This window comes from Raphanus sativus, chromosome 4, assembly GCF_000801105.2.
Source record: "Raphanus sativus cultivar WK10039 chromosome 4, ASM80110v3, whole genome shotgun sequence".
NCBI lineage: Eukaryota > Viridiplantae > Streptophyta > Magnoliopsida > Brassicales > Brassicaceae > Raphanus > Raphanus sativus.
This window is the reverse complement of record NC_079514.1, coordinates 12,247,917-12,272,522: the sequence shown is the minus strand read 5'-3', so window position 1 is coordinate 12,272,522 and position 24,606 is coordinate 12,247,917. Positions and strand designations below refer to the sequence as shown.

The following is a 24,606-nucleotide window of genomic DNA, read 5'->3' as shown; positions in this document are numbered from 1 at the left end:
CAACTTCATCAAGACATAACAACAAAAATCACATAAAACCCTTACAAAAGAATAATCATATAAAATAATAATCAATGTAATAAATTAATTATAAGAATTTGTAATTGCTAATAAAATTAGGACAAAAATGTCTTATTACAAACGAGAAAGTATAGTTTAAAAAAATGAAAAAGCTAAAAGTATTTTTCAAAATTTAAATCATGAATAGGGTATTTTTTCAAATTGTCCCATCAAAAATTGTGTCTGTGTAAATAACCAGGATTTTTTGTTGAAAAGAATATGTTAAGTTATTTTAAAATCAAGGGAAAGAGATATGACCACAATCATGGCTAGAAAAAACTTAGGACAAGAAGAGCAGAGAATAAGAAAGATAGGGTTCGTGAGAGGTGAGGTAAGAATGAAAAACAACATAAAATAAAACCAAATCAATCTGATATGTTGGATAAAATCTTATCAACACTTAAGATTAAAAATGGCGAACCATGATATATCATTGTTTTTATGGTTTTGACCATGATATAAGTTCTATTTTAGAGTTTGTATTTTATATTTCGAGTCATTTTAGAGCTTTTGCAGATTTATATACGTTTTAAAGCATTTTAGAAATTCTAAAGAACTTTAAATCATGAAAAGAAGTGATGCTGGAAATATCAAGTCGGAGAATGTATTTTCGGTTGGTATTGATCGACACCATAAACTGTGTCGGTAGACACTCACACTGACCAAATAAACCGACATGTTTTAATGAAGTTTCAAATAATTACAAAAGACCAAAAATCTTCACCATTGCAAAAGAATCTCAAATGTGTTTGATCTGTATAAACATTTTTAAGGCATTATTTAGACTACGCTTTATTTTACTTTTACAATGTTTTGGAGAGATAAGTCAGAACTTCTTAAAAATTTGATGAAGTATTTCTTACTCTTATCTTAATGCAATTTATTTTAATACGTATTTCATTGATCATATCTGAGTAAACCACCAGTTATATTCAGGGTTTTTAAAGGACTGGTGAATTGCTAAAATGAATTGTTAGGTTTATCTTTATTCTTCATCTTGATTGTTTTTAATGCAAGATATGGATTAACAACCTGAAATCTAGACTTTAGGATAATTCGTAAATGCGAAAGCATATTGATTTCCTGAATTAATCAATGATGAGCCAAAAAACCTATATGCAAAGAGATCTATTTATGAATTTAGTGAACTTATCTGACCTGATTTAATATGCAAAGATATTTGAGATTTGAGATGCTAGGAATTAGGCGTAGGTAATCTCTGCAACAAAAGTTGATTGATTTGATTTGAGTTCTAAAATTGTTCTTCATAAACTCTGATAATTGTTTGATCTACAATTTTAATTTCTTGTGAATTTCTCTACGTCTAGTGCCTTTCTCCATATCTCACAAACCATTTAGTTTACTGATGTTTACTGCTTTCTATTTGCTTGTCTAGCTTAATTAGAATACTGAAATTTATTGTTCGAATCGAGTTTCTATGGATTCGATCTTTAAATACTACATCACATTTTGAAATTGCAGAGTAGTTCAAGGATAAATTTGAATACCAAACTACACCCTTGTAAATGAATTAACAAGAAACAAACTCTCTATTTTTGAAAGCAAAAAAACATGTATAAATGATTTTAAATGTTTGAAAATAAGGTTAAGATTTAGGGTTTATGATTTTTTTTAAATTATAACTTCTTATGACTACTGGATATTAGATTTAGGTTAAGATTTTATTTGTAAATAATTGATGTATAATTTTTATGCTTTAGGATTTGGAGTATAATGTCTGGGGTTTACATTTAAGATTAATAATTAGCTTTCATAATTTAGGATTATAGTTATGGTTTTGTAGTTTATGATTTAATTTTGATAATTATAAGTTTAAAATATAAAATTTAAGGTTTATGATTTTTTTGTTTGGAAAATTAGGTGTGGGGTTTATATATGATGTGTGGTTTAATTTTGTTTTTGAAGTGGTTCATTTAAAATTTGAAGTGTTGTATATAGTTTGATATATATATATATATATATATATATATATATATATATATATATATTATATGAAATATATTTTATTTAAAAATTAATGATTAAAGTTTATGATATATGGTTTAAAGAATGTGGTTTAAGGTTTATGTTTAAGACTAAGTATGTGATTTCAGATTAGGCTCATAAAAGATTAAGTTTAGAATCATAGGTTTAAGACTGGAGAAAGTATAAAAATATCATAGTTGGAGTTTGTATTTAGGATATAGAATTTGAGGTACGTAGTTTAGCGTTCAGATTTAAGATTTAGAATGAAATTTATAGAAATAATATTTGATTTAAAGTTTGAAAATATTATATTTGGAAACTGAATTTAGTATTTAGGATATATAACTAAAATTTTAAAGTTTAGGATCGAGGGTATATAAGAAACTAATATAGCCACAAAATTTTGTGGCAAAAGTGTGGCTTTTAAATTGTGGCCGTAGAATTAATGCGAAAATTTTGTGGCTAGATATAGCAATTGTTATTTTGTGGCTAGATTGTGTCAAGAGAGCTAAGTTTTATGTCCAAACTAGATCATGACTATCTTAACCACATTTCAACCATGGGTTTTCTGTTATCGTATTTTTTAAAAATGTGGATGATTAGGTGAAAATATAACTTTTATGTACTTACAAATTTTTTCGTGGCAATACCGTAGTTATGTCGATTTTTCCTAGTGTAAATCTCCTTGTATTAGGAAAAAATAACTTTTGTTTAGAAAATAAAAATTAAAGTTCGAAAAATTTAAATATGAATTTTAAAAATTATAATTTATTTATTCACATAATTACTAAACAAACCTTAAATGCATTTATTTATTTCAGTTGAATTTTAAGTTCTATTTTTTCAAGTTCAGTTTCGTATTTTCTCAACACTTTCAGTTTGACGAGTTTAAGTACATATTTTCAGTCCTGCTAAGTTTCCTATTTATTTTCTTACATAGATGGCTAGGTTTTTATCCAACTACTATTTCATATAATAAGATAAAAAATCAGATTAATCTCAAAATTTTATTGTTATTAGTCAACGTTGTGGGACTATGGTTCAGATTGCACAATACAATTCGTTCTTGGATCTTTATAGCTAATTTAAACTCCCATTTTACAAATATATGTAGATTAGTGAGAGTAGAGTAGAGATTTATATACTTGTGGTAGGAACTCCATTACAAAAAAAAATATTTAGGGCACATTAACTTATCATGAAAAAAGTTGACAAAAAAACTTATCATGAAAAAACTTATATGTAAGAACTAAAGAACATTGGGAATAAAAAAAGCTATGTCCCTAAATCTCATCAAAGGGTCAATTTGCAATATACAAACTACTTGTCTTCGAAATTGCAACATCGTGTAAGAGTTCCCCTTTGGCCTACATTTGTGGTACCACATCTACTTGATTCTTCAAATATATATGTATATTATATATACACTAGTTGTTCCCGAGAAGCATGTCATCCATCATCCTAGTAACCATGTCTTATAATCCCACTAATGAAAACACATCTATTTCGTATTTTATGATAGAAATTTTTCTACTTTTCTTGTCTGACAAGAAAAATAAGTTATCTTTAAAATTGTTTACTACTCGGACCGCGAAATCGGATGGTCCCCAACCTTTGATAGCTCAGCGTGAGATTTGAATATTAGGGTTTAGTACAATTTGGAAGCCTAATTCATGCGTCATGGTCCCCATAATCTTTGATATATAAGTTGGTAATAGTACACCATCTTTCGGCAATTGGTAATGGTACACATTCATCGCTTAATATATGAATTTTCAAAAGAAAAAAGTGAGTAAATGTTATTATATTTTAGTGCAATGGACCACAACTGAATGTGACCCTTGAAAGGTCTATCGCGTTCAAGTTTTTATTACTAATCTAGTACTAAATCGCATTAACCCAAACTAACATATTATTAATTTGGAATGGATCAACGTTCAGAATATATATACATAGACATAGGCAATCGCATTTATTTATATATTTAACAACAACATATGTACTCCTAAGGGGTTGGCTACATGTACATGTATATATTGTCCCATGCATTCATATACATCTATATAAAAGTACGTGCCTAAATATACATTTTGGTATGTCAATTACCATCGTTTGGCCTTCTATGTGACGATCAATCTTCTTAGATTTTCTGTTCAAAGTTATTTTCGAAGATTGTAACCAGAGGAGGATCTAAAAACTACAGAAAAACAATTGTTGATGGGGATATTTTTACAGTTTTCTTCACTAAACTAATGATATTTGATAAATTAACTTAAATTTCTAAAGAAAACATAAAAATCAGTACGTGGCCCTGTAGCGCCATACATGCATCCGCCTCTGATAACAACATCAGCCCAATTTGGTATAATATAATCAGTAGTAAAACATCATATACTTAAAATTTGTATTAAATATGAAAACATTTTATATTTTGAAAGATCATAAAATTCTAAAACGTCTTATTATATTATGAAATACAGGAAATATTTTTGAATGTATTTAATTTATTAAATTAGGTTAGAGTTAAAATTTTTATTTGTACCCATTACTTAAACTAGCGTCCATTCATAAAGTAAACCTCTAGAAATAACACACAAATAGTTACCTTCAAATATATCCATATATCTACATGATTTACTCGGGACATCTCAAGCACATAATACTATTTTAGTATAAATTCACACTATATTTGTGTAATTTCAATGTTAAAATAATACTCTTCTCCAATCACAACACCAAACTTCATACTAAACACTATTTTATACTATTGTATTATTAAATTACAAGTTTTTTTGTTATTTAGTGTTAAAATATACATCATTATTACTATATAATTATATTCCATAAAAATACACTACAATAAGAATTTTTTAAAAATAAATTATTTACTATTAACATTATAATAATAATTAATAAATTATTTAAATATATATAATATTTTATCATAAATACTTAATTTACTATTTCATATGTATTTATTTTCTTATTTTCATTTACTTAATTATATATTTTATTAAAAATACGTAAATAGTGTTTAATGTGGTGAATAGTACAACCATAATTCGGTATACTATTATAATGTTCCATTAAAATAGTGGGATTTTTACTGTTGGATTAGAAAATTTTTAATCTGAAATCACAATAAAATAGAGTTTTTGTGTTGCCTTGGAGAAAACCGTTTTTTAGGTAATGATTAGTTATTGTAACTGGTTATGCTGAGAATTTTTGTTGTTGTTAATAATAACATTTTGAGTCAATAAAAATCTAGTAAACTTAGAAGAAAAAGAACTCGACAGGTTAATTTTTTGGTTAATGAGATTCACTAGATAGTCTTAGACTTATTTACTTCACATAATTCTTCTAGGTTTTACCATTTTAGGCATGTATACATACATGCAACTTTGCTATATATATGCTAACATATTTATTTGTATGGTTAGTATATTGCATCGTTATAGAACATTTTTACCTTATTTATTTTAATGACTAAAAATTATTGATCCAGAAATCCGTACATTTAAATTAATTCTCATTAGAAGAATAGACATGTCCCAAAAGAATTAGTTTTTGGTTTTTATGTTTGATTTAATTTGGATATGTTTCTTGCAGTTAATTTCACGACAAATTGAGGCTATCCTATTTTAAAGAAGTGTAGTTGTGCAACTGAACTAAAAGAAAATGTTCTTAGAACACTTCTAATGTACGTTTTTATAATATATTTTCTTTATTTGAATAGAAAAATATAGAGTAATGCTACTTTTACTTCTTTTTTAAATAAAAAACTTCTATTATAGATACATGCATTAGAAAAAATCCACTTTTATAATATGTTTTCTATTTCTAAGAAAATATAAAAATGAACACAGAGGTGGACTGGAGATTGTCTTTGTCATTCACAAACTTCTATATTATATTATGAAATATAATTGTGTAAATATAACGCAAACCATTCTGAACAAAATATTTGTAAGTTGTTAGTTGATCTTCTCATATATGTATTAAATCTTCTCTTTTTATTCCATTTAAGGGACTGTAAATTTTGTCGTTAACGCAAATGATTCTTTGTCATGTGGAGGTTAACATTGCGATAGGTCAAGTTATTTATTAATATTTTTTATTTGTATCTTCTTATCCACCATTCATATATTTTATACCATATGGTCAAAAGATCCAATGAATTCGCAGCATTTGTTGATAGAACTTTGATCTTGATAATTATAGGTTTTATATTGAATTAGAACTAGCCAAACTCCGTACGATTAAAACCAGAAATTTTAGTTAAAGAATTATTCCATTAACTAATAATAATAGCGAAGACTATTTCGGACGGCCACAACATATAGAAAATTTTTGTGCTTCCACTTTCCCTAATTGTATCATTTGATACTTTCTCTTTTTTTTTTTCTCCTTCAGATGCCTTTGATACACCATGTTTATGTAAACTTACATAAACCCCTTGCGTAACTTTTTTTATCTATCTCTACTTTTCTTCTTTATAAGAGAGAATCTAGGGTTTTTGGCCTTCTTATTTCTTTTAACTTTTTTGGTTTCTTGAGGAAGTTTTTGAAGAAATGGGAAGGGGAAGGGTTCAGTTAAGGCGGATCGAGAATAAGATAAGGAGACAAGTGACATTTTCAAAGCGAAGAACGGGTTTGGTGAAGAAAGTTCAAGAGATCTCAGTGTTATGTGATGCTGATGTTGCTTTGATTGTCTTCTCCCCAAAAGGCAAGCTCTTTGAGTACTCTGCTGGTTCCAGGTTCGAATTTCTTCCTCGACTAATTAATTTACTTCGAACCTTATTTTACTATCTGGTTACTTTTTAAGACCGCATATATATTCTTATCTATCTACATATATATCAGCTTATATGTCATGTTTTGACAGACTGAGGCAAGTGGTAGGTTCTAGCTAGTGGAGATTGATTTGAACTTTGGCTGAGATAACTTGAAATAGATGAGTTTATATCTGCTTAATTAGTTTTTGCATCTCTAAGTTAGGTAAGAACATATAAAAGTGAGATATTATGTATCCTATATAAATCAACTAACAGAAGTGAGTAGATAATTTTGCTTTTGTGATTAAACCATAAGTTTGAGAACATGGAGTTCTTCAACCTTACGGAAAATTAGATTTTATAGGAAAAAATAAGTTTACTTCTATGTGCTAACTTCAAACAAAAATAAGTTTACTTCTATTAATTCACGTGTGAGTTTTTGTTCTTCAACCTTACGGAAAATTAGATTTTATAGGAAAAATAAGGCTGAAGAGCAAATTTGATTTAAAATCTAAAAATAGTTTTTTTTAGTTCACACCTGTAGGGTTAATTTGGACCAATGAGAAGATCCAATGTTTAAAGGTAGATTACTTTGGCTATTAGGATCATGTCAGATTGAAGTTTTTTACTGGGTTTTGTGCGTTATATTGAAGTTTTTGGTTTCCTGCGTTAGGTTGATGTTTTTTTTTCTTTCAGTAATGAATACAAAAGGGTTTGAACTTTTAACTTAACATTTGGCACTAATTAACAACATAAGAAAATTTAAATTTGTTGTCGTTATTTTATCAGAAATTCAATATAAAAATGAACAGAATTGTAAAATTGCAAGTCTTTTTTTGAATCAATCTGGCACTGGCATAATCTAGCTAAGCTCAAATTAGAATGGTAGTCCAAGCGAACACGAAAATAGAATAAAATAAAATACGAAGAGACGTATTATGATGACACCTTTCAAATTATCCCAATGTCCTAGGTTCATGTAAATTATAATAGATCTCATCTTTTGATAAACGCTATCATTCATTAGTGTAAATTAACTGCCAGAAAAAGAAGTAATCCTACTAAATATAGGAAGAACATATTTATAAAATTTGGTGCAATAGGGATGAATTTCTTACTGAAAGTATCTAAATGTACACCAAAATTACTAAATAGAGAAACCAAATCTACTATAAATAGCGTGTGCTTCAGTCATGATTGTACTAATAGTAACATGAAAGTAGATTTCATTATGTGGTACTGTGTTATATGATAAACCTTTAAGATATACAGTGAAATGTTGTTGGAAGCATGACAAGCCTTTGTCATGGAGCTTTGTGCCTTGCTTTGTCTTTTTCTTGGTTCAACCTAGGACTAACCTCGATCTTCACATGATGAAAATGTATATACCCCGATGATGTTACTTTTCTAGCTTCTAAGCATTAAGTAGTATGTCCAAAAATAAGTATTCTTGCAAAAATGTTGTAAGAAATTTTTTGAAGTTTAATTTAGTTATTGTTTTAGTCTAAGGAATACTGTAAAATAGTGATAAAATCCCGTGTGTGGTACAGTTGTATTGAGTATAAGAAAGGACATACTAAACTCGTTTGATTTCACTTTGATTAAACTCTGCGTGTAGGCTACTTAGTCACTTATGCCTAGGTTTTGAGTCTTCACCCACAGTAGGTTTGTGAGAAATCATTTACTGAAGGTCATGTGCTCTTTTCAAATTAGTAGGGCGCTTCGACGAATATAAATATCATGTACTAAATCTATAAATATATAGTATTTAAAATGTATGGAAATGAAGATATGAATGTTCTCAATATATAGCACTAAACATTATATGCGTGATAGAAATGTATATATATACACACTAAAGTAAAAAAATAATTATTCATTATGTTCAGTATGCTGTATTCATTCAAGTTTAATTAAACGATGTTAGCATGGAAAGCATTCTTGATCGATATGAGAGATGTTCATTCGCCAGTCAAAATATTCCTACACCAAGTTTGGATTCACAGGTTTTAAGCACATCAACATATACTACATTTTTTTTGTTAGATAAGTATTGCATATATGAATGATGAACAACTGTTCATGCCAAATTTGGGTAACTATTTTTGACTAATTATTGTTGTTGTTTGTAGGGTGAGTGCTCAACAGAATGTTCGAAGCTCTTGAGGATGATTGATGCTATGCAAAGAAGCTTAAGGTTAGATTTTTTTTTTTTAATTTACCTAAGGTTCATCCATAGATCAATTACACATGTTTCTAATATTATCCAATATAATAAAAGTGTATCTTCATTTATTAATTTGTTTACTTCACATAACAAGGCACTTAAAAGGAGAAGAGGTAGATGCTCTAAGTATCAGAGAGCTCCAGGGTCTGGAAGTGCAACTTGATACTTCCTGAAGAGAACTCGCTCAAGAAAGGTTATTTATGTATATCCATAAAAACATTATCTTTCATTTTGTATGCAGGGATCATTTGTACAAAAGTGCGTCTAATAATGTTCGGTGTACATGTGAATGCATTTAGATACACAGAAATATAGATATACTATTTCTAATCATGTAGCTTTGTTTTGGTTTGGGAGCACAGAACCAGCTCATGGTAGAGTCCATAGCGCAGCTCCAGAAAAAGGTAACATACTGGTTTACAGACAATTAGTCTTTGTTATCGATCGGTTTGTACCTTGCAATCATCTTTGAGTACCTGTCGGTATTTTCTTGGCTATTTGGTTTGAACAAATCATAATGCTTGGACTGTATATAAGAAACACAAATCCAGATTTAAGATCTAGATCACTTGAGCTCCAACGAATTTAATTCATATAACTCTGTGCGATATTCTTTTGCTGGCATAGGAGAAGGAACTCAAAGAACTGAAGAAACAGCTAACAAAGAAGGTGAAACGGATGTCATAATCTTTTATTACATATATAAGTGGTTTCCATTCTATATATCTAATGTGAATTTTATGTTGGAATGCTAAAAAAATACAAAACGAAATTACTATAACTAGTGTCGAACTTGGCAGGTTGATCAAAGAGAAGACATTGAGACTCAAAACCTCAGCCAAGGGTTAGCCCCATTGGCAACGCCACCATGTGAGCCACCGCACCCGTTGCCCGGACCTATATCTCCAAATCCTCCTTTACCTCTTAGGTACTTAAAATTTTCAGATTTATATATATTGATTTTACTTGGCTACGTACACATATATGAAATTACCATTGGAATGTGTTGATATTGAATACTAATATGGAATGAATTACTGTCACTTGTAGGAACATCTCGCAAAGGAATGAAGTTGGAGAAGTAGATGGTGGAACTCTAATAATTCGACCAACGAATACAACATTGCCGCATTGGATGCCCCGGCTCACTGGAGAATAGAGGTCGAAAGGCCATCTTGGTTTGTTATAATTTCTCTGTTTAATTAATAGAACCAAACCTATCAGGAAATATTTTCGGTTCTGGCATTGTAATAACCAGCATAAGTAAGATGTCCTAAAGTTTGAAACTTCGAAACGAATTTATTAAAATTGTATCTCGAATGTGATTTTGTATATTTTATTTAATGATTGTAGCTTACATTTTGTAAATTTATTTGTGTGATTAACATGCTATATTAATTTGCGAGTTGGGGTTCGTGAACAAAATGACGATACAAAAACCATTATGTCATATCTTTGTCAAAATTTTGTAAAAAAATCAGTGGATTATACTATATACCCTTTATGCTTTTATTAATATTATCTAGTATTTGAGATAATAAAATTATTTATCAGATTTAATACAAAAAAAATTATTTATCAGACTTAATAAAATTTGCAATTAATATTGAATTAAAAGTAAATAATTTACATTAAAATTCTATTTGACATTCTTTGTGTTAAAAATGTTGAAATGCATTTTCAAAAAAAACAATGAAAATATTAAAATAGAAACAAGAACCAAAAGAGAAAGACGTATGTTAAGATTCAGAAAGTAGATATTTTTTTTAAAAAATCTTGGATATCTAAACTCATAGAGAAGTCTAGCGTTTGGAGAGAGAGAGAGAGAGAGAGAGAGAGGAGAGAGAGAGAGAGAGAGAGAGAGAGAGAGAAGAGAGAGAGAGAGAGAGAGAGAGAGAGAGAGAGAGAGAGAGAGAGAGAGAGAGAGAGAGAGGAGAGAGAGAGAGAGAGAGAGAGAGAGAGAGAGAGAGAGAGAGAGAGAGAGAGAGAGAGAGAGGAGAGAGAGAGAGAGAGAGAAGAGAGAGAGAGAGAGAGAGAGAGAGAGAGAGAGAGAGAGAGAGAGAGAGAGAGAGAGAGAGAGAGAGAGAGAGAGAAGAGAGAGAGAGAGAGAGAGAGAGAGAGAGAGAGAGAGAGAGAGAGAGAGAGAGAGAAGAGAGAGAGAGAGAGAGAGAGAGAGAGAGAGAAGAGAGAGAGAGAGAGAGAGAGAGAGAGAGAGAGAGAGAGAGAGAGAGAGAGAGAGAGAGAGAGAGAGAGAGAGAGAGAGAGAGAGAGAGAGAGAGAGAAGAGAGAGAGAGAGAGAGAGAGAGAGAGAGAGAGAGAGAGAGAGAGAGAGAGAAGAGAGAGAGAGAGAGAGAGAGAGAGAGAGAGAGAGAGAGAGAGAGAGAGAGAGAGAGAGAGAGAGAGAGAGAGAGAGAGAGGAGAGAGAGAGAGAGGAGAGAGAGAGAGAGAGAGAGAGAGAGAGAGAGAGAGAGAGAGAGAGAGAGAGAGAGAGAAGAGAGAGAGAGAGAGAGAGAGAGAGAGAAGAGAGAGAGAGAGAGAGAGAGAGAGAGAGAGAGAGAGAGAGAGAGAGAGAGAGAGAGAGAAGAGAGAGAGAGAGAGAGAGAGAGAGAGAGAGAGAGAGAGAGAGAAGAGAGAGAGAGAGAGAGAGAGAGAGAGAGAGAGAGAGGAGAGAGAGAGAGAGAGAGAGGAGAGAGAGAGAGAGAGAGAGAGAGAGAGAGAGAGAGGAGAGAGAGAGAGAGAGAGAGAGAGAGAGAGAGAGAGAGAGAGAGAGAGAGAGGAGAGAGAGAGAAGAGAGAGAGAGAGAGAGAGAGAGAGAGAGAGAGAGAGAGAGAGAGAGAGAGAAGAGAGAGAGAGAGAGAGAGGGAGAGAGAGAGAGAGAGAGAGAGAGAGAGAGAGAGAGAAGAGAGAGAGAGAGAGAGAGAGAGAGAGAGAGAGAGAGAGAGAGAGAGAGAGAGAGAGAGAGAGAGAGAGAGAGTAATCTATCCACGCGTTTTGCTTCCTGCTTTCCTGTCGGTGCACGTGCCGGACCCTGGTGATGGGGTAACGTTGGTGGGCCTTTAGACAGTTGTAATCTGTTTGGCCTGCGGGCTTTTTTGTAGTTAGCCCGGTGTTTCTGTGGGCTTTTGTATGGTTGTGTTGTAACCGGACTTTGATCCGTTTGGGCTTGGTTCATTTTAATAATTCAAATCCATTGACGGAAAAAAAAACTCATAGAGAAGTCTAGAATAATTTTTAAAGGGTGGTGCTCAATTCAGATATTCAAATAAGGCTTAAAACATGATCTCATATCTAGGTGGCCATATAGATTTAGTATCATGGGCTTAATTCGAATGCGGATCTTTCCATGTTTCCCTTACCACTAAATCATCCGGTGTGGTTTTTTTTGTGTGTGCAAGTTTACAAGTTTTTTAAAAAATTATTTATTTTTTTATTTTTTATTTTTTTCAAGTTTTGAAAAAAATTAAAATAGCAATAGCAATTAGAATATAAGATGACGAGGTTAGATTCAGTTTTTACAATTTAAAGTTTATATATGAAAATTTTGATAAACATGTAAAATTCCAAGAATTTTGAGAAATTTTTCCAAAAACTTGTCAAAGTTTCAGCAAACATATGAAACAAGTTAGGTTTTGTTTCAAAAGAAAAACATATCGAAACAATACAGTATATATTGTATGTGTTACAAACAACAATTGTGCAATACTCTTATGAAAATTGCCGAAATTTTGTTCAGTATTTTGAAAATTGTGTAAGTTTCCAAAAACTTTTTGTATATAGATATTCTAATCGTCTGATTCTTAAGTGTTATTCCTCCATTTTAAACTTAAGAATTCTTCTTTTGTTTCTTTTTATTTTTTTTTTGAAAGAGTTTTTATTATTTTTTAACGATAAAACTTAAGAATTCATGTCGTTAATCATCAGCATTTCATGGCTTCGAATGCTTTCAACCGTTCCGCACTGTACCACTGTTAATAGTAACTAGTATTTGGGCCCGTACTACGTACGGGTAAAAAAAAATATGTATTAGTATTACGTTTCTTGGTTAAAAATGTACTAACACTATTCCTGAATACCAAAATATATTGAAGACTATTAATTTGTACTTGCAAAAACATATATTGTGGATAATATATTTAGGGAACTATATCAACTTATAGCGACAATAAGCTAAATATCTCTATTAGCAATAAGTAAAAACACCTCTATTAACAATATTACCTTAATCTCGTCCAGACATGACTCTTTGTATACCATCTTCAAGTTCTTTATGCCAAGATGAGTTAGTCTTTTTTTACCCTATATCCACAATGTCAAAAAACTAACAGAAAAAGTTTCAGTAATATTAAAGCTTCCCATGCTAAGTGAAAGAAAAATGTAGAAAATATATACCTGAGTATTTCCACTATCTAATTTTCAAATTTGTGCAATCTTGTTGTCCCTTCATCTATCTACGGATAATCTATATAAAGGAAACTTCAAGGTAAGTTATACAAAAAGGATAGATAGTATTACTCTGAGAAGCAGAGAAAATAAATCTGAATAAAAAATAGTCATACAATTATTTCGATCTTTGTTGCTGTTGCAGTCAAAACCCAAAGAAAAATGATGAAGAGATAAAAAACGATAAAGAAAAAAAGAAAAAACACATACAAAAGGTAATTTGTTAATTGATAATTATATAGGATACCAAACAGTTTGAATCGTGCCATGAATTTAGGGATAGTGGAGTTCTTTACTGTTAGAAAGTTTCTTTTTACAATGTTTGATTTGGTAATTAGCTCAGAATTTTAACCATCACGTAGATAATTTTGTTAATCTTTTATTTTTATTTTAAAAGTCTATACATATACCATATATGTACAGTATATGTTTTGTAACTCTTGAAACCGCAGGGCAGTGCAGTTGAACCCACTTGAACGATACCACCAACCCCGCAGGAAATAGAATTTCTCAGTAAACCCCTGCATTTATTTCGAAACTTAAAACTTAACCCCATAATTTTGTTTCGCGCTATCAACATCTCAATCGATTAACGGTTTGACCCGAACCTGGACCCGGCATAGGCCCCGGACTCGTTTTCAATTCAAATCTGGAGAACACAGAGTGAGAGATACCATTTTTCGAAATCTCTCTCTCTATCGTTCCCAGATCTGTTCGTCCCCTCTCTCTCTATCTATCTCAAATCAATCGCAGACGATTTCAAAAAACCCTAACATCGCACTCCCCTTCCAAATGCCAACACTCGTCGAAACCTAAAAAGTCTCCTCCTTTAACACAATCAAAAAAAAAAAAAAAATGCAGAGCGCATCGAGCTCAGCTCCAACCCCAGAAGCCATACTGGAATGGCTCCAGAAGGAGATGGGTTACCGGAGCAAGTCCCACGTGCCGTCCGTCGACGCAATCAGGAAGATTTGCAGAGGGAACATGATCCCCGTTTGGAGTTTTCTGATGAACCGAGCCAAGTCCGAGAAGACTGTCGAGAGCATTAGGCGTAACATCACGGTCCATGGCGGTGGAGGTGGTGTTGCTAATCCGGAGAGTAAGGGTAAAGGGAGGAGGAAAGAGAAGGGCTTTGGTGGGGAGAGTGAGAGTGAGAGCAGAGAGGCTGCGTTGCGTGAGAGAGAGGTGGCTGCGAAGGAGGTGGAGAGGTTGAGGAACGTTGTGAGGAGGCAGAGGAAGGAGGTTAAAGCTCGGATGCTTGAGGTTTCGAGGGAGGAAGCTGAGAGGAAGAGGATGCTTGATGAGAGAGCTAATTACAGGTTCTGTTTTTTTGTCTGAAGTTATTATTATTCTTTTTTTTTTTGTCAGCTATCCTTCTAGTCTAGATCAACTGTTGGTCAATCGGTCGAGTATGTCCGTCTGCCCGGGTCTGTCTGCCCGGGTCTGATCTATGTGGAAAAAAATATGGCCTCGAGTCCTTGCGTCTTTTGCTAAGGCATCAGCTCGGGTATTCCGGGTTCGAGGAATATGAGACAGCCTCACATCCTCGAAATCCTCTTAAAGTCTCGGGAAGATCTCGATCTCTGTCGCGAACATTGGCCAATCCATTGGATTTGTGGTCATATCCACTAAATCCGAGCAGTCCGTCTCAATGGTCATATCCATTGTCTGAAGTATTATTATTCATGTTTGTTTTTTTTTTATTTTTATTTTTTTTGTTAGGCATAAGCAAGTGATGCTGGAAGGTTATGATCAGCAATGTGACGAAGCAGCGAGGATATTTGCGGAGTATCACAAAAGGTTGCAAGTTTATGTTAATCAAGCGAGGAATGCGCAGAGGTCGAGTTTGGATTGTGCGAGTGATTTGTCGAGCAAGCTCAGCGGTAACGGTGAGAGGGAAGCTGTTTATTCCTCCGTGAGAGGGAGTAGTAAGTCGCAGGCGGATGATGTCATTCTCGTGGAAACGACGCGGGAGCGGAGTATCAGGAGAGCTTGCGAGTGGCTTGCGTCGCACATGGTTGACAGGATATGTAGCTCTTTCCCTGCTTACGAAGGAAGCGGGATCCATTCGCATCCTGAGGTGGAGACTGCCAAGCTGAGTTTTGAATATGATGGAGAGATATCTGATGAGATGAGAGGTGTTATAGTGAACTGTCTGAGTAGTCCTCCTCTACTCCTTCAGGCTATTGCTGCACACACTTTGCGCCTTAAGACCCTTATATCCAAGGAGATTGAGAAGGTTGATATCAGAGCTGATGCTGAAACATTGAGGTGCCTTTCTTTTTCCCTTACTATGCGTCTTCTCAATTCTGTTTTAGCTGGGTTTGATTCACTGGAAGGCACCTTGCTTGCTATTTATACTGATTTTTTTTTTAAAATGCTGAGGAGATGGTGCAACTTATTATGCAAAGTGATAGTTACTTAGTCTTAGTCGTTTGCAGCTAACTTTCATTAGGCTGTTCATGGGCTGCTTTTACAGAATGAAATATATGTACCCTCTGAAAGTCATGTTCCAGTGTATTGATTAGCTGATGAAAGCTATTTGATATCAACCTATTCTACAGGTATAAGTACGAAAACAACAGGGTAATGGAGATTTCTTCTTCTGATGTAAGCTCGCCATTAAGTTATCAGTTTAATGGTAATGGGAAGATACCCACAGATACTAATTCCAAAGGATCAAACAACCAGCTCCTTGAACGGCAGGTTGCTCTCCTTATCTGATTCCTTTTTGTTTCTTTCTAGATATTTTCAGCATATAACGTGTAGAAAGAATATTTCAGGCTTTTTGTTCAGCAATGGCTATTGGGTTGGTTTTTGGCCAGCCGATGCATTTAAATATTGTTACACTGTATAATCCATTTATCTCATCTTGCAATCATGCTTGTATTCAGAAAGCACATGTGCAACAATTTTTGGGAACTGAAGATGCACTAAACAAGGCCGCAGAAGCTCGGGTTTTATGTCAGAAACTTAAAAACCGTTTGCATGGAAACGCTGACGCAGTTTCTTCACATTCACTTGGTGGAGGAACGTCACAGAATGTTAAAAATCTTAGGCAATTGGAGGTAAATGCCAGATACTCCTTGGTTTCCAACTTCCTGTGATTTGAGTTAATCAATATATGCATCTTCTTCCAGTTCTCTAAGAGACGTTCTCTCCACCTTACCTTTGTCATTAATGGTTGTGCAACTGATACTCTTATGTTTAGCAACACCGGAGTTAATTATATATTCTTGGCAGTTGGATGTATGGGGCAAGGAACGAGAAGCTGCTGGTTTGAGGGCTAGCTTAAATACATTGATATCTGAAATACAACGACTAAATAAATTATCCGCTGAAAGAAAAGAAGCTGAACATTCCTTAAAACAGAAGTGGAAGAAAATTGAAGAATTCGATGCTCGCAGATCCGAACTTGAAACCATATATACTACTCTTCTCAAGGCCAACATGGTAATATTCAAGTTAATATTGTTATTGAAGTGTAAACATGTTAATTGCGATTGGCTTAACAACTCTTTGTGATGAACCGATTTTGGCTCAGGATGCTGCTGCGTTCTGGAGTCAGCAGCCACTAGCGGCAAGGGAATACGCAATGGCCACTATTATTCCAGCTAGTGAGGTTGTTGCAGACATTTCGAAGAATGCTAAAGATTTCATTGAGAAAGAAGTATCTGCTTTCTTCCAAAGTCCTGATAACACCCTCTATATGCTTCCAGCAACTCCGCAGGTCTGTACTTTCTCCCCGCGTCTGTGGGATAACAATCTATAAGACATATATCACACAGAACCAGAGAGATATTATTTGGATGAACTGAAAGTTACAAATTGAAAATGGTGGTTACCTATACAAGGATTCTTTCAACTGCGATTTTTATATTAATGAAGCATAGTGTAAATTGATCAATTCATGGTTTTTGTTTGTTCATTTGGTTTTTGTTTGTTTCATTGCTGTTGTGGAATGGTTATAACTAGGTTCCATGCTGTTTTATTTTAGCAAACGTGAATGTTACTGCTACCATCAAGTTCATATCTATCTCTCTGTTTCTTAATCAGGCCCTTCTGGAGTCTATGGGGGCTAATGGGTCAACAGGACCTGAAGCTGTTGCCTCAGCTGAGAAGAATGCTGCTTTGTTGACTGCAAGAGCTGGTGCAAGAGATCCATCCGCAATTCCTTCTATATGCCGCATTTCCGCTGCCCTGCAATATCCTGCGGGTGAGTCTCTTTTTCCCCCTTTTGCAGACACTGAATAGCGAATCCCTTGCAAAAATGATTTTGATGGCCAAAATTCAAGGTGTGAAAAAGCATCTCCAACCCATTGCTATTTTCACCTCTAAAATAGCATTTAGAGGTGAAAATGCTCCAACCCACCTATATTTCTTCTTCTATAATAGAGATTTCTATATTTTCCTCTATTTATAGAGGAAGAAATAGCTTTCCTCTATTTTTTACTCTACAAAATAGAGATTGCTATTTTAGAGAAATACATTGGAGCATACCCACCTCTATTATAGAGTTTCTCTATTTTAGAGGTGAAAATAGCAAAATACATTGGAGATGGTCTTATTATTCACTACCTACTTAAATGGCTGTATCTTATCCCTTTACCTGCATTGTTCTCGTGTTGTGGATTTAATGAGATGTAGTGCAATAATGTAAAAGATTGCATGAAAAACTCAAGCATCTGTAGGACATGCATGTTGCGGCTTTACAAGTAGAGTTTTCTGTAACCAATTTTCTTGCCATATATAAAGGTGTGGAGGGTTCAGACGCAAGTTTGGCATCAGTATTAGAGTCTCTTGAGTTCTGCTTGAGGCTCCGTGGCTCTGAGGCATGTGTGTTGGAAGATTTAGCAAAGGCTATAAACTTGGTGGATATACGTCAAGATTTAGTTGAAAGTGGTCGTGCTCTATTAAGTCATGCTTACCATGCCCAGCAAGAATATGAAAGGTAAGTCCTGCTTCTATCGTGCGGATGATGCACCGTTACTTTTCTGCTTGATCTATTCTTTATGCGAGAATACAATGTGCAGGACAACTAAGCATTGCTTAGATCTTGCCACGGAACAAGATAATACAATAACAGAGAAATGGTTGCCTGAGCTCAAGACTGCGGTCTTGGATGCTCAAGCTTCCTTGGAGCACTGCAAACACGTGTGGGGTTTGGTAGGCAACTAACTCCTTTCACTATATTAAGCTCACTGTTATTATTATTATGATACTATTCTCTTACCCCCATCGATTAAGCCATTCTTGCTCTATGACATAAGGTGCTGGGTGGTTCCTAGTGATTTGGACATGGTTACTACAAAATAAATATAGTTTAAACACACTAAGGAATGAATGGGGTAATAAACAGCATTATGTTGGTATTTGAATGCAGCTGGACGAATGGTACGAACAACCTGCTGCAACTGTTGTGGACTGGGTCACGGTAGACGGGCAAAACGTTGCGGCCTGGCATAACCATGTGAAATCATCCTATTGCCTTTTACGTTAAGGATGAAGAAATAAATATCTATGAGAGTCGAATTTGAAGTTTGCGGTTGCTCCGAGGAAGACAAAAAACGAGAGGGTATTTAGCATAAGTCTCTGGGAAACATTCGTTCCCAGACTTTACAAAGATTCACCAAGGTACAATGTGTATATAAAACAGTACCCTCCTCCATAAAAACGATCCACTGTATGATTAGTCTTGCTTTCTGTTTCTAGCATTGTTTTTTGGTTATGATTATGGTTATTGGTTTGCAAAGGGCCTCGCTTTGTATTTTGCGGTTTGGTTATTGTTTTTACGCATACTCGTTTTGTATTTGTATCAGAGTTTCATGAGATCTTACAAGAATTGAGTGTTTTATGACAGATTCAGCTCTCTGTTACTCATGTACACACTTGCAGTATTCCACAGTGACGACAATGGTATAGAGTTGAACCATCCAACTTTGCCTCTGAGATCATGTTACAGTAGAACTATGTTCATAGAAGTCACTTAAACACACACTGAACTGTTGTAAAATTGATCACCAAAAAAGATGTCTCTTCTAATACACCAACCTAATAACCAGTGGCTACAAACTAATTTTGAGAAAAGATGGAAAATACTGCAACCCAAGAAGTGAGCTTTCCTAGTTAGATCTACTTGGTGGTGTACCTAGGACTTGCTCGTTTGTCTAACAAGCTATTGCATTTTCAATCAAAAAACCAATTCAAGTTCTCGAGCTTCTTATCTTTCACCACCCTCAAGCTCTTCTTGATCTTCAAGCTGCCCTTCCTCTTTGTTGTTAGCTTCAGAATTTACAGTCTCATTGTTACTATTACTGCTCCCTCCACTTCCCTTGTGACCAAAGAACAACCCTGAAGAAGACAAGTCCTCTTCATCAAGATCCTCTTCTCTCTCTGCATTCTTATTATTATCCTTTGATCTTTTAACAACACCATCCATCCCTTGCGGACAACGGTGTGTCACCCCAAGATCCGCTTCAACCAGTGAGACGTTTATAACTCTATGTTCCCGCTTAATGCAAGAACATTCAGGTACAGGATGCGAAAGAAAACTAAAGGCTTTTGATCTTTTAGAAGATTCCACTAGACCCTCAAGTATACTTCTCTTGAGAAGCTTCCTAACAGATGTTATCCAAGTCTGATTCGCCTCATACATATGGTCTCTTATCTCTTCCAAAAGCATTGCAGTTTGTTTCCTGCAAGCATAATAATCAAAACGTTAAAATCACTAAAACATAATCTATAAGTATGATAAACATTCATTACATCACCTGTCTGGTCTAAATGTCTTAGCAGAAGCAGACTGATAAAGCCTATGACCCATCACCAAACTAGCAAAACTCGGATGTCCTTTCCCATCACGATCAAAACCAGGGATGAACACATCAGCTTCAACGCTCACAACGTAATCAATCGCTTCCCACAACAGCTTGTGAGCATTGGTTCTCAGCTCAATAACCGTGTTCTCAGGCTCATTGTCACTCTCAGCCACCCAACCCCACCAACCTTCAATGTTGTAGTACTTTGGTCTAGCTGGTGGAGGAGGAAGAGGCTGAGGCCTTTGTCTTACGCTCTTCGACGAGTCATGTTTGGTTTCTTCCTCCACCGAAGGAGGTGCTTTTGGTCTGATGTCTTTATGTTTCGACTCACGACCATACATTTTAGCAAGCTCCCATCCAGTACTAAGAGAAGTCCTGTCAACTACATTCTCAAACATGCCGTGTAACGGAATCAACGTTCTCTGCCCGCCAAAGACCTCTCCTCCGGCTACGTATATGATTGTGTCCCATGAGTATCCATAAGCTCGTAGGAGAATACCAACCTGAGAGAGTGAAAGAGAGGTCCAAAAGCATTCAATACTTAAATACTTTTTTGGATTTATTAAATAACTTAATACTTTTCTTGCTTACTTCTTCTGGCATCAAAGGACATAAGCCTTGGAGGCGTTGCTCAGCTGAGTCTACAGAGAGTTTCCCTTTGACGATCCCACGTTTAATCATCCAAGCTCGTTTATGTTGAATCAGCTCAGTATGAACATCCTTTACGTAGCGACATGTAAGTTGCAACATACTATGAAGAGCCCAAACTGTACATAAAACATCAAAGTACCTGGAAAAGTTCAGCACAGCCATGATAAGCCAAAGCTTCTCTTGTCATCCCTGGATCATAGGCGATGAAAGGTCTTCCCAAAGGTCTCAGTCTTTGCAATACTTTGGTGGAAAGTTCTTGAACCTCTTTCCTAAACTGCAAGGCCTGGAAAGCAACTCTACACCGCAGCCTCTGATACTCTTCAAGATCAGTAGGAAGTATAGCCTACATAACAAATCAATCAATGATTAATACTGTAGAGAAGTAATTGTTTAGAAGATGGGAGTTTTTTTTTTTTTGTTACTTGTAAGCATCCACCGTTAGGGACAACTAGTTCAACGACAGAGTGTTTAATGAGAACAGGGAGAACATGGTGTAAGTAGTAATAAGGAGAAGATCCGTAAGAGACTTTAAAGGAAGGGATCTGTTTCTTTCTTCTAGCCCATTTGAGATTCTTGGGGAGAGTTTTAACAACTCTAACGTCATTTGCAAGAGAAGTCATGAAGTGCTCTTCATTGTATAGATATGCAAAGCTCTTAAACTGTGAGCTGCTCGTTAAGCAACAAATGTATCAACAACGAAAACTAGAGCAAAGAACTAAATCAATCAATCATAGTGATTTCAAGTCCGAACCTAATCCCTTTGCTGCTGGTTGTTGATTGGATCTCAGGGATAACCAGAGTAGCATTAAGTAGCCGTGAAACAGCTACAACGTCAGGAATCTACAGAACATGACCAAAAAGTTAAAATCCATGAGAAGTGTCAAGATGATATGAATCTTTCTTGTTCTTACCGAGTTTCTAATCTCATGGAAACCACCTTGTATTCTAACGAAAACAAAACCGTTTGTCCTTGCCGGTGGATCTGTTACCACCAAAAATAAACACAGTGAGATACTTAAACCCCAAAAGAACACAATCTCAAAGATTCAGTTCCAGATCAGACAATGTAGGAAGGGAAACATGGATTTAGCTAAAAAAAAAAAAGCAAACCTGAATGGTAACCTCTTGGAATAGGATAGGGAAGTAATGACTCCACATGCCTCGTTGGACCCCAGAGTCTTCTGTACAGTGGAGTCTGCAAGCAACATACATGAAAAAGGAAGTTCCAAGATCAAAAAGCTAAACAACACAAGAGTAGACATAAATAAGCTAATATTTGTCCAATGTCTAAACAAAAAAAAAAACATTCAAAACCAAGAAAGGCAATAGAGAGTTATTATTATTGCTACAAACACAAAGGTTGCAACTTTTTTAAGGAAAGCAAAACATAAAAACGATTTCTATATTATCTTTGGAAAGAAGATGTTTGAGTTTCCAGTGAAAAAAAACGAAGAATGGCCCCACTTGAGAAAAATTAATAAAGATTCTCTCTTTTAAATCAACAATGGAGATCCACACTTGAGAAAAACAGATCAAAAGAAACAGAGTGTTGAGAGAGAGAGAGAGAGAGAGAGAGAGAGAGAGAGAGAGAGAGAGAGAGTGTTACATGTCGGTTGAATCTAGGATTATCGAAGACGGGTCTCCAGGAGAAGAGAGTGACAGGGATGGAGTAATCGGAGATGGAGTCATCAGTGAATCCGGCGAGAAGAAAGTGGACGAGGAGAGAGAGAGCAGACAAGACGAGACCGACGAGACCAATCCATTTCATGCGAGACTTCAAGAAGAACACTTTACCTTCTCCCTTCATCTCTCACTTACTTACTACACTCGATTAAAACTAAGTTCTTCTAGTAAACATAAGACTACTAGAGTCGAAGAAAAGTTCGAATCGGAGTTGAAAGAGACACGTGTGAGCACATGTCTGGTGAAGTAGATCGGTGTTGATCGGACAATGGGTTGTTTGGTCTCTCTCTGAAAAGTCTTCTTACATTGAATCTTTTTACTTTTTTATTTTGTTTATGTTTTCCCCAACGCGCTTATTTCGCGCGTGCTTCTCGCTTATTTAAACCGAGGATGTTTTTTTTCTTTCTTAAACCGGAAAGCTTAGTCCGGTTCTATAATATTATTACAAAATTTGCGTTTGGAGCTAGTGGATGATTCAACTTCTGACCAATATATATATATATATACCAAAAAAAATTCAAAATGGGTGGGAATTTATTCTGCTAAAAGACAAGTTTTTTTTTTTGATTAGTGGAGTTGGTTTACATCAAGCATTGTGTTAAAGCGATAAACGATAAACGTCATGATTTGTAAAACATAATATCTATGGATGGGTGATTGTCTTCTCTTGTGATATCGTCCACTTTGGTGTGGAAAACGAGTTGATGGAGGGAGATGTGGTGGCAAATTATGTTTTCTCGTCTGTGACAATTTGTATTTCAATTTTTTGGTTTGACAAATACTTGGGAGTTTTGCGTATGATATCAAATGAGCACATCTTTTGAAATATAACAAATAAAATAAGATGCTAAACTTAATTTTTTCGCCCTGTGCCCTGTTTTTAAAAAAAAATTATATATTTCCATTTTTAATGAATGTTATTTTATATCCAAGACAACTGTTTTATATTATAGTGCTACATATGTGTAAGGCTTTGAATTTAAAAGAATTAAAAAAACTAGATTGAAAAATATCAAAGAACTAAATAATTCGTTTCCTTTCTTTTTTCCTGTAGTGTTTAGCTTCTTGTTGAGAACCAAATCTTTAGACAGCGGCAGATTCAGCAAAAAATTTAGTTGACACAACACCAAAAATCACAAGTCGGGGATATAGTTTACCCTGTTTCCGTTGACGTACGTCCGCTCCTGACTGTAAACCCTCTTCATAGTTACTATCACCTATCAGCCGGATAAATGACATCCTGTTTCTCATTATTTTGTCGAGCATTTTGATGAGCTTTACCTCAGGTGAGTGTGGTTCACCATGACGTCTATTGTTTCTCTCTCGCACAATGTGGCCTGAAAGATGTATCCTAGAACAAAGTTTTTCATCCTATCCAACTTTGGTTCCGCTTTTAACAGCACAATATGATTCTAATTAGAAGTGAAATTATTCCCTAGAATTCCTTTCACTAGAGCATCCCAAATCTTATTTGGGTTAAGATAAGTAAAGAAAATGTGTTCCTTTGTTTCCAATTGAACTGAACAGAGAATGCAGTCAGAATTAACTGTGGGGTTCCACTTCAACACTGGATTGCTAACCAAGTTATGAAAAAAAACTTTAGTGTTGAATGTGTGAACCATACTCCTCTACTCCAGGAGCATTGCGGTTGCGCATGACGAATTTGCATCTATATACGCTTGGAAGAGAACTTCTTCTTAAACTTATCTTCAGAGTCCTTCTCCACAAAGTTATATCTACTTCATGAGTGTTTCTTTTAAACTCAGCAATCTCTTCTTCTATCTTTTCTAACAGTTGGTTATTATGCCTTCCCCTCTGGTTATGTTTAATTACTTCTTTTACTGTTGCATGCTCTCTTATTCCCATATAAATGTATCTTTGAGGACCACGAATCATAACAGAATGAAGTAGTTGCACCCCTTTTGACATCAACCTTATAAAAGCGTTTGGTTATACATTTCCTTTTT

General features: G+C 34.6%; 3 protein-coding genes across 3 annotated transcripts; 2 read left to right on the top strand and 1 right to left on the bottom strand.

Moving 5' to 3' along the window:
- Positions 1-6,341: 6,341 nt before the first annotated feature.
- LOC108852853 (truncated transcription factor CAULIFLOWER A) lies at positions 6,342-10,404 on the top strand. The gene is given in 9 exon segments (XM_018626330.2): positions 6,342-6,802; positions 8,748-8,826; positions 8,953-9,017; positions 9,142-9,212; positions 9,215-9,240; positions 9,410-9,451; positions 9,675-9,716; positions 9,848-9,975; positions 10,098-10,404. Coding segments are annotated over 9 exon segments (747 nt in total). The 5' UTR covers positions 6,342-6,617; the 3' UTR covers positions 10,207-10,404.
- Positions 10,405-14,117: 3,713 nt separating this feature from the next.
- LOC108854264 (AUGMIN subunit 5) lies at positions 14,118-19,346 on the top strand. Its single transcript, XM_018627789.2, has 10 exons — positions 14,118-14,806; positions 15,210-15,758; positions 16,052-16,193; positions 16,382-16,555; positions 16,731-16,940; positions 17,032-17,217; positions 17,544-17,703; positions 18,243-18,438; positions 18,521-18,653; positions 18,871-19,346. The coding sequence occupies exons 1-10, from the start codon at positions 14,343-14,345 to the stop codon at positions 18,985-18,987; spliced, it is 2,331 nt and encodes a 776-aa protein (XP_018483291.2). The 5' UTR covers positions 14,118-14,342; the 3' UTR covers positions 18,988-19,346.
- A 139-nt stretch (positions 19,347-19,485) lies between these two features.
- LOC108854265 (O-fucosyltransferase 27) lies at positions 19,486-22,952 on the bottom strand. Its single transcript, XM_018627790.2, has 9 exons — positions 22,563-22,952; positions 22,067-22,151; positions 21,868-21,938; positions 21,708-21,796; positions 21,379-21,622; positions 21,096-21,299; positions 20,897-21,025; positions 20,258-20,808; positions 19,486-20,182 (listed from the first exon to the last, which is right to left on the bottom strand). The coding sequence occupies exons 1-9, from the start codon at positions 22,761-22,763 to the stop codon at positions 19,708-19,710; spliced, it is 2,049 nt and encodes a 682-aa protein (XP_018483292.2). The 5' UTR covers positions 22,764-22,952; the 3' UTR covers positions 19,486-19,707.
- Positions 22,953-24,606: the final 1,654 nt, after the last annotated feature.

What these genes read in the sequence shown, in the direction of transcription:
- LOC108854264 (XM_018627789.2), top strand. Translation starts at nt 14,343, where the DNA reads ATGCAGAGCGCATCGAGCTCAGCTCCAACCCCAGAAGCCATACTGGAA. An exon ending in GCTGATGCTGAAACATTGAG is followed by an intron (nt 15,759 to 16,051) that starts GTGCCTTTCTTT and finishes CCTATTCTACAG; the next exon opens with GTATAAGTACGAAAACAACA. An exon ending in TGCCCTGCAATATCCTGCGG is followed by an intron (nt 17,704 to 18,242) that starts GTGAGTCTCTTT and finishes CCATATATAAAG; the next exon opens with GTGTGGAGGGTTCAGACGCA.
- LOC108854265 (XM_018627790.2), bottom strand. Translation starts at nt 22,763, where the DNA reads ATGAAGGGAGAAGGTAAAGTGTTCTTCTTGAAGTCTCGCATGAAATGG. An exon ending in TCCATGAGATTAGAAACTCG is followed by an intron (nt 21,797 to 21,867) that starts GTAAGAACAAGA and finishes CATGTTCTGTAG; the next exon opens with ATTCCTGACGTTGTAGCTGT. An exon ending in GCTGTGCTGAACTTTTCCAG is followed by an intron (nt 21,026 to 21,095) that starts GTACTTTGATGT and finishes CGCTACGTAAAG; the next exon opens with GATGTTCATACTGAGCTGAT.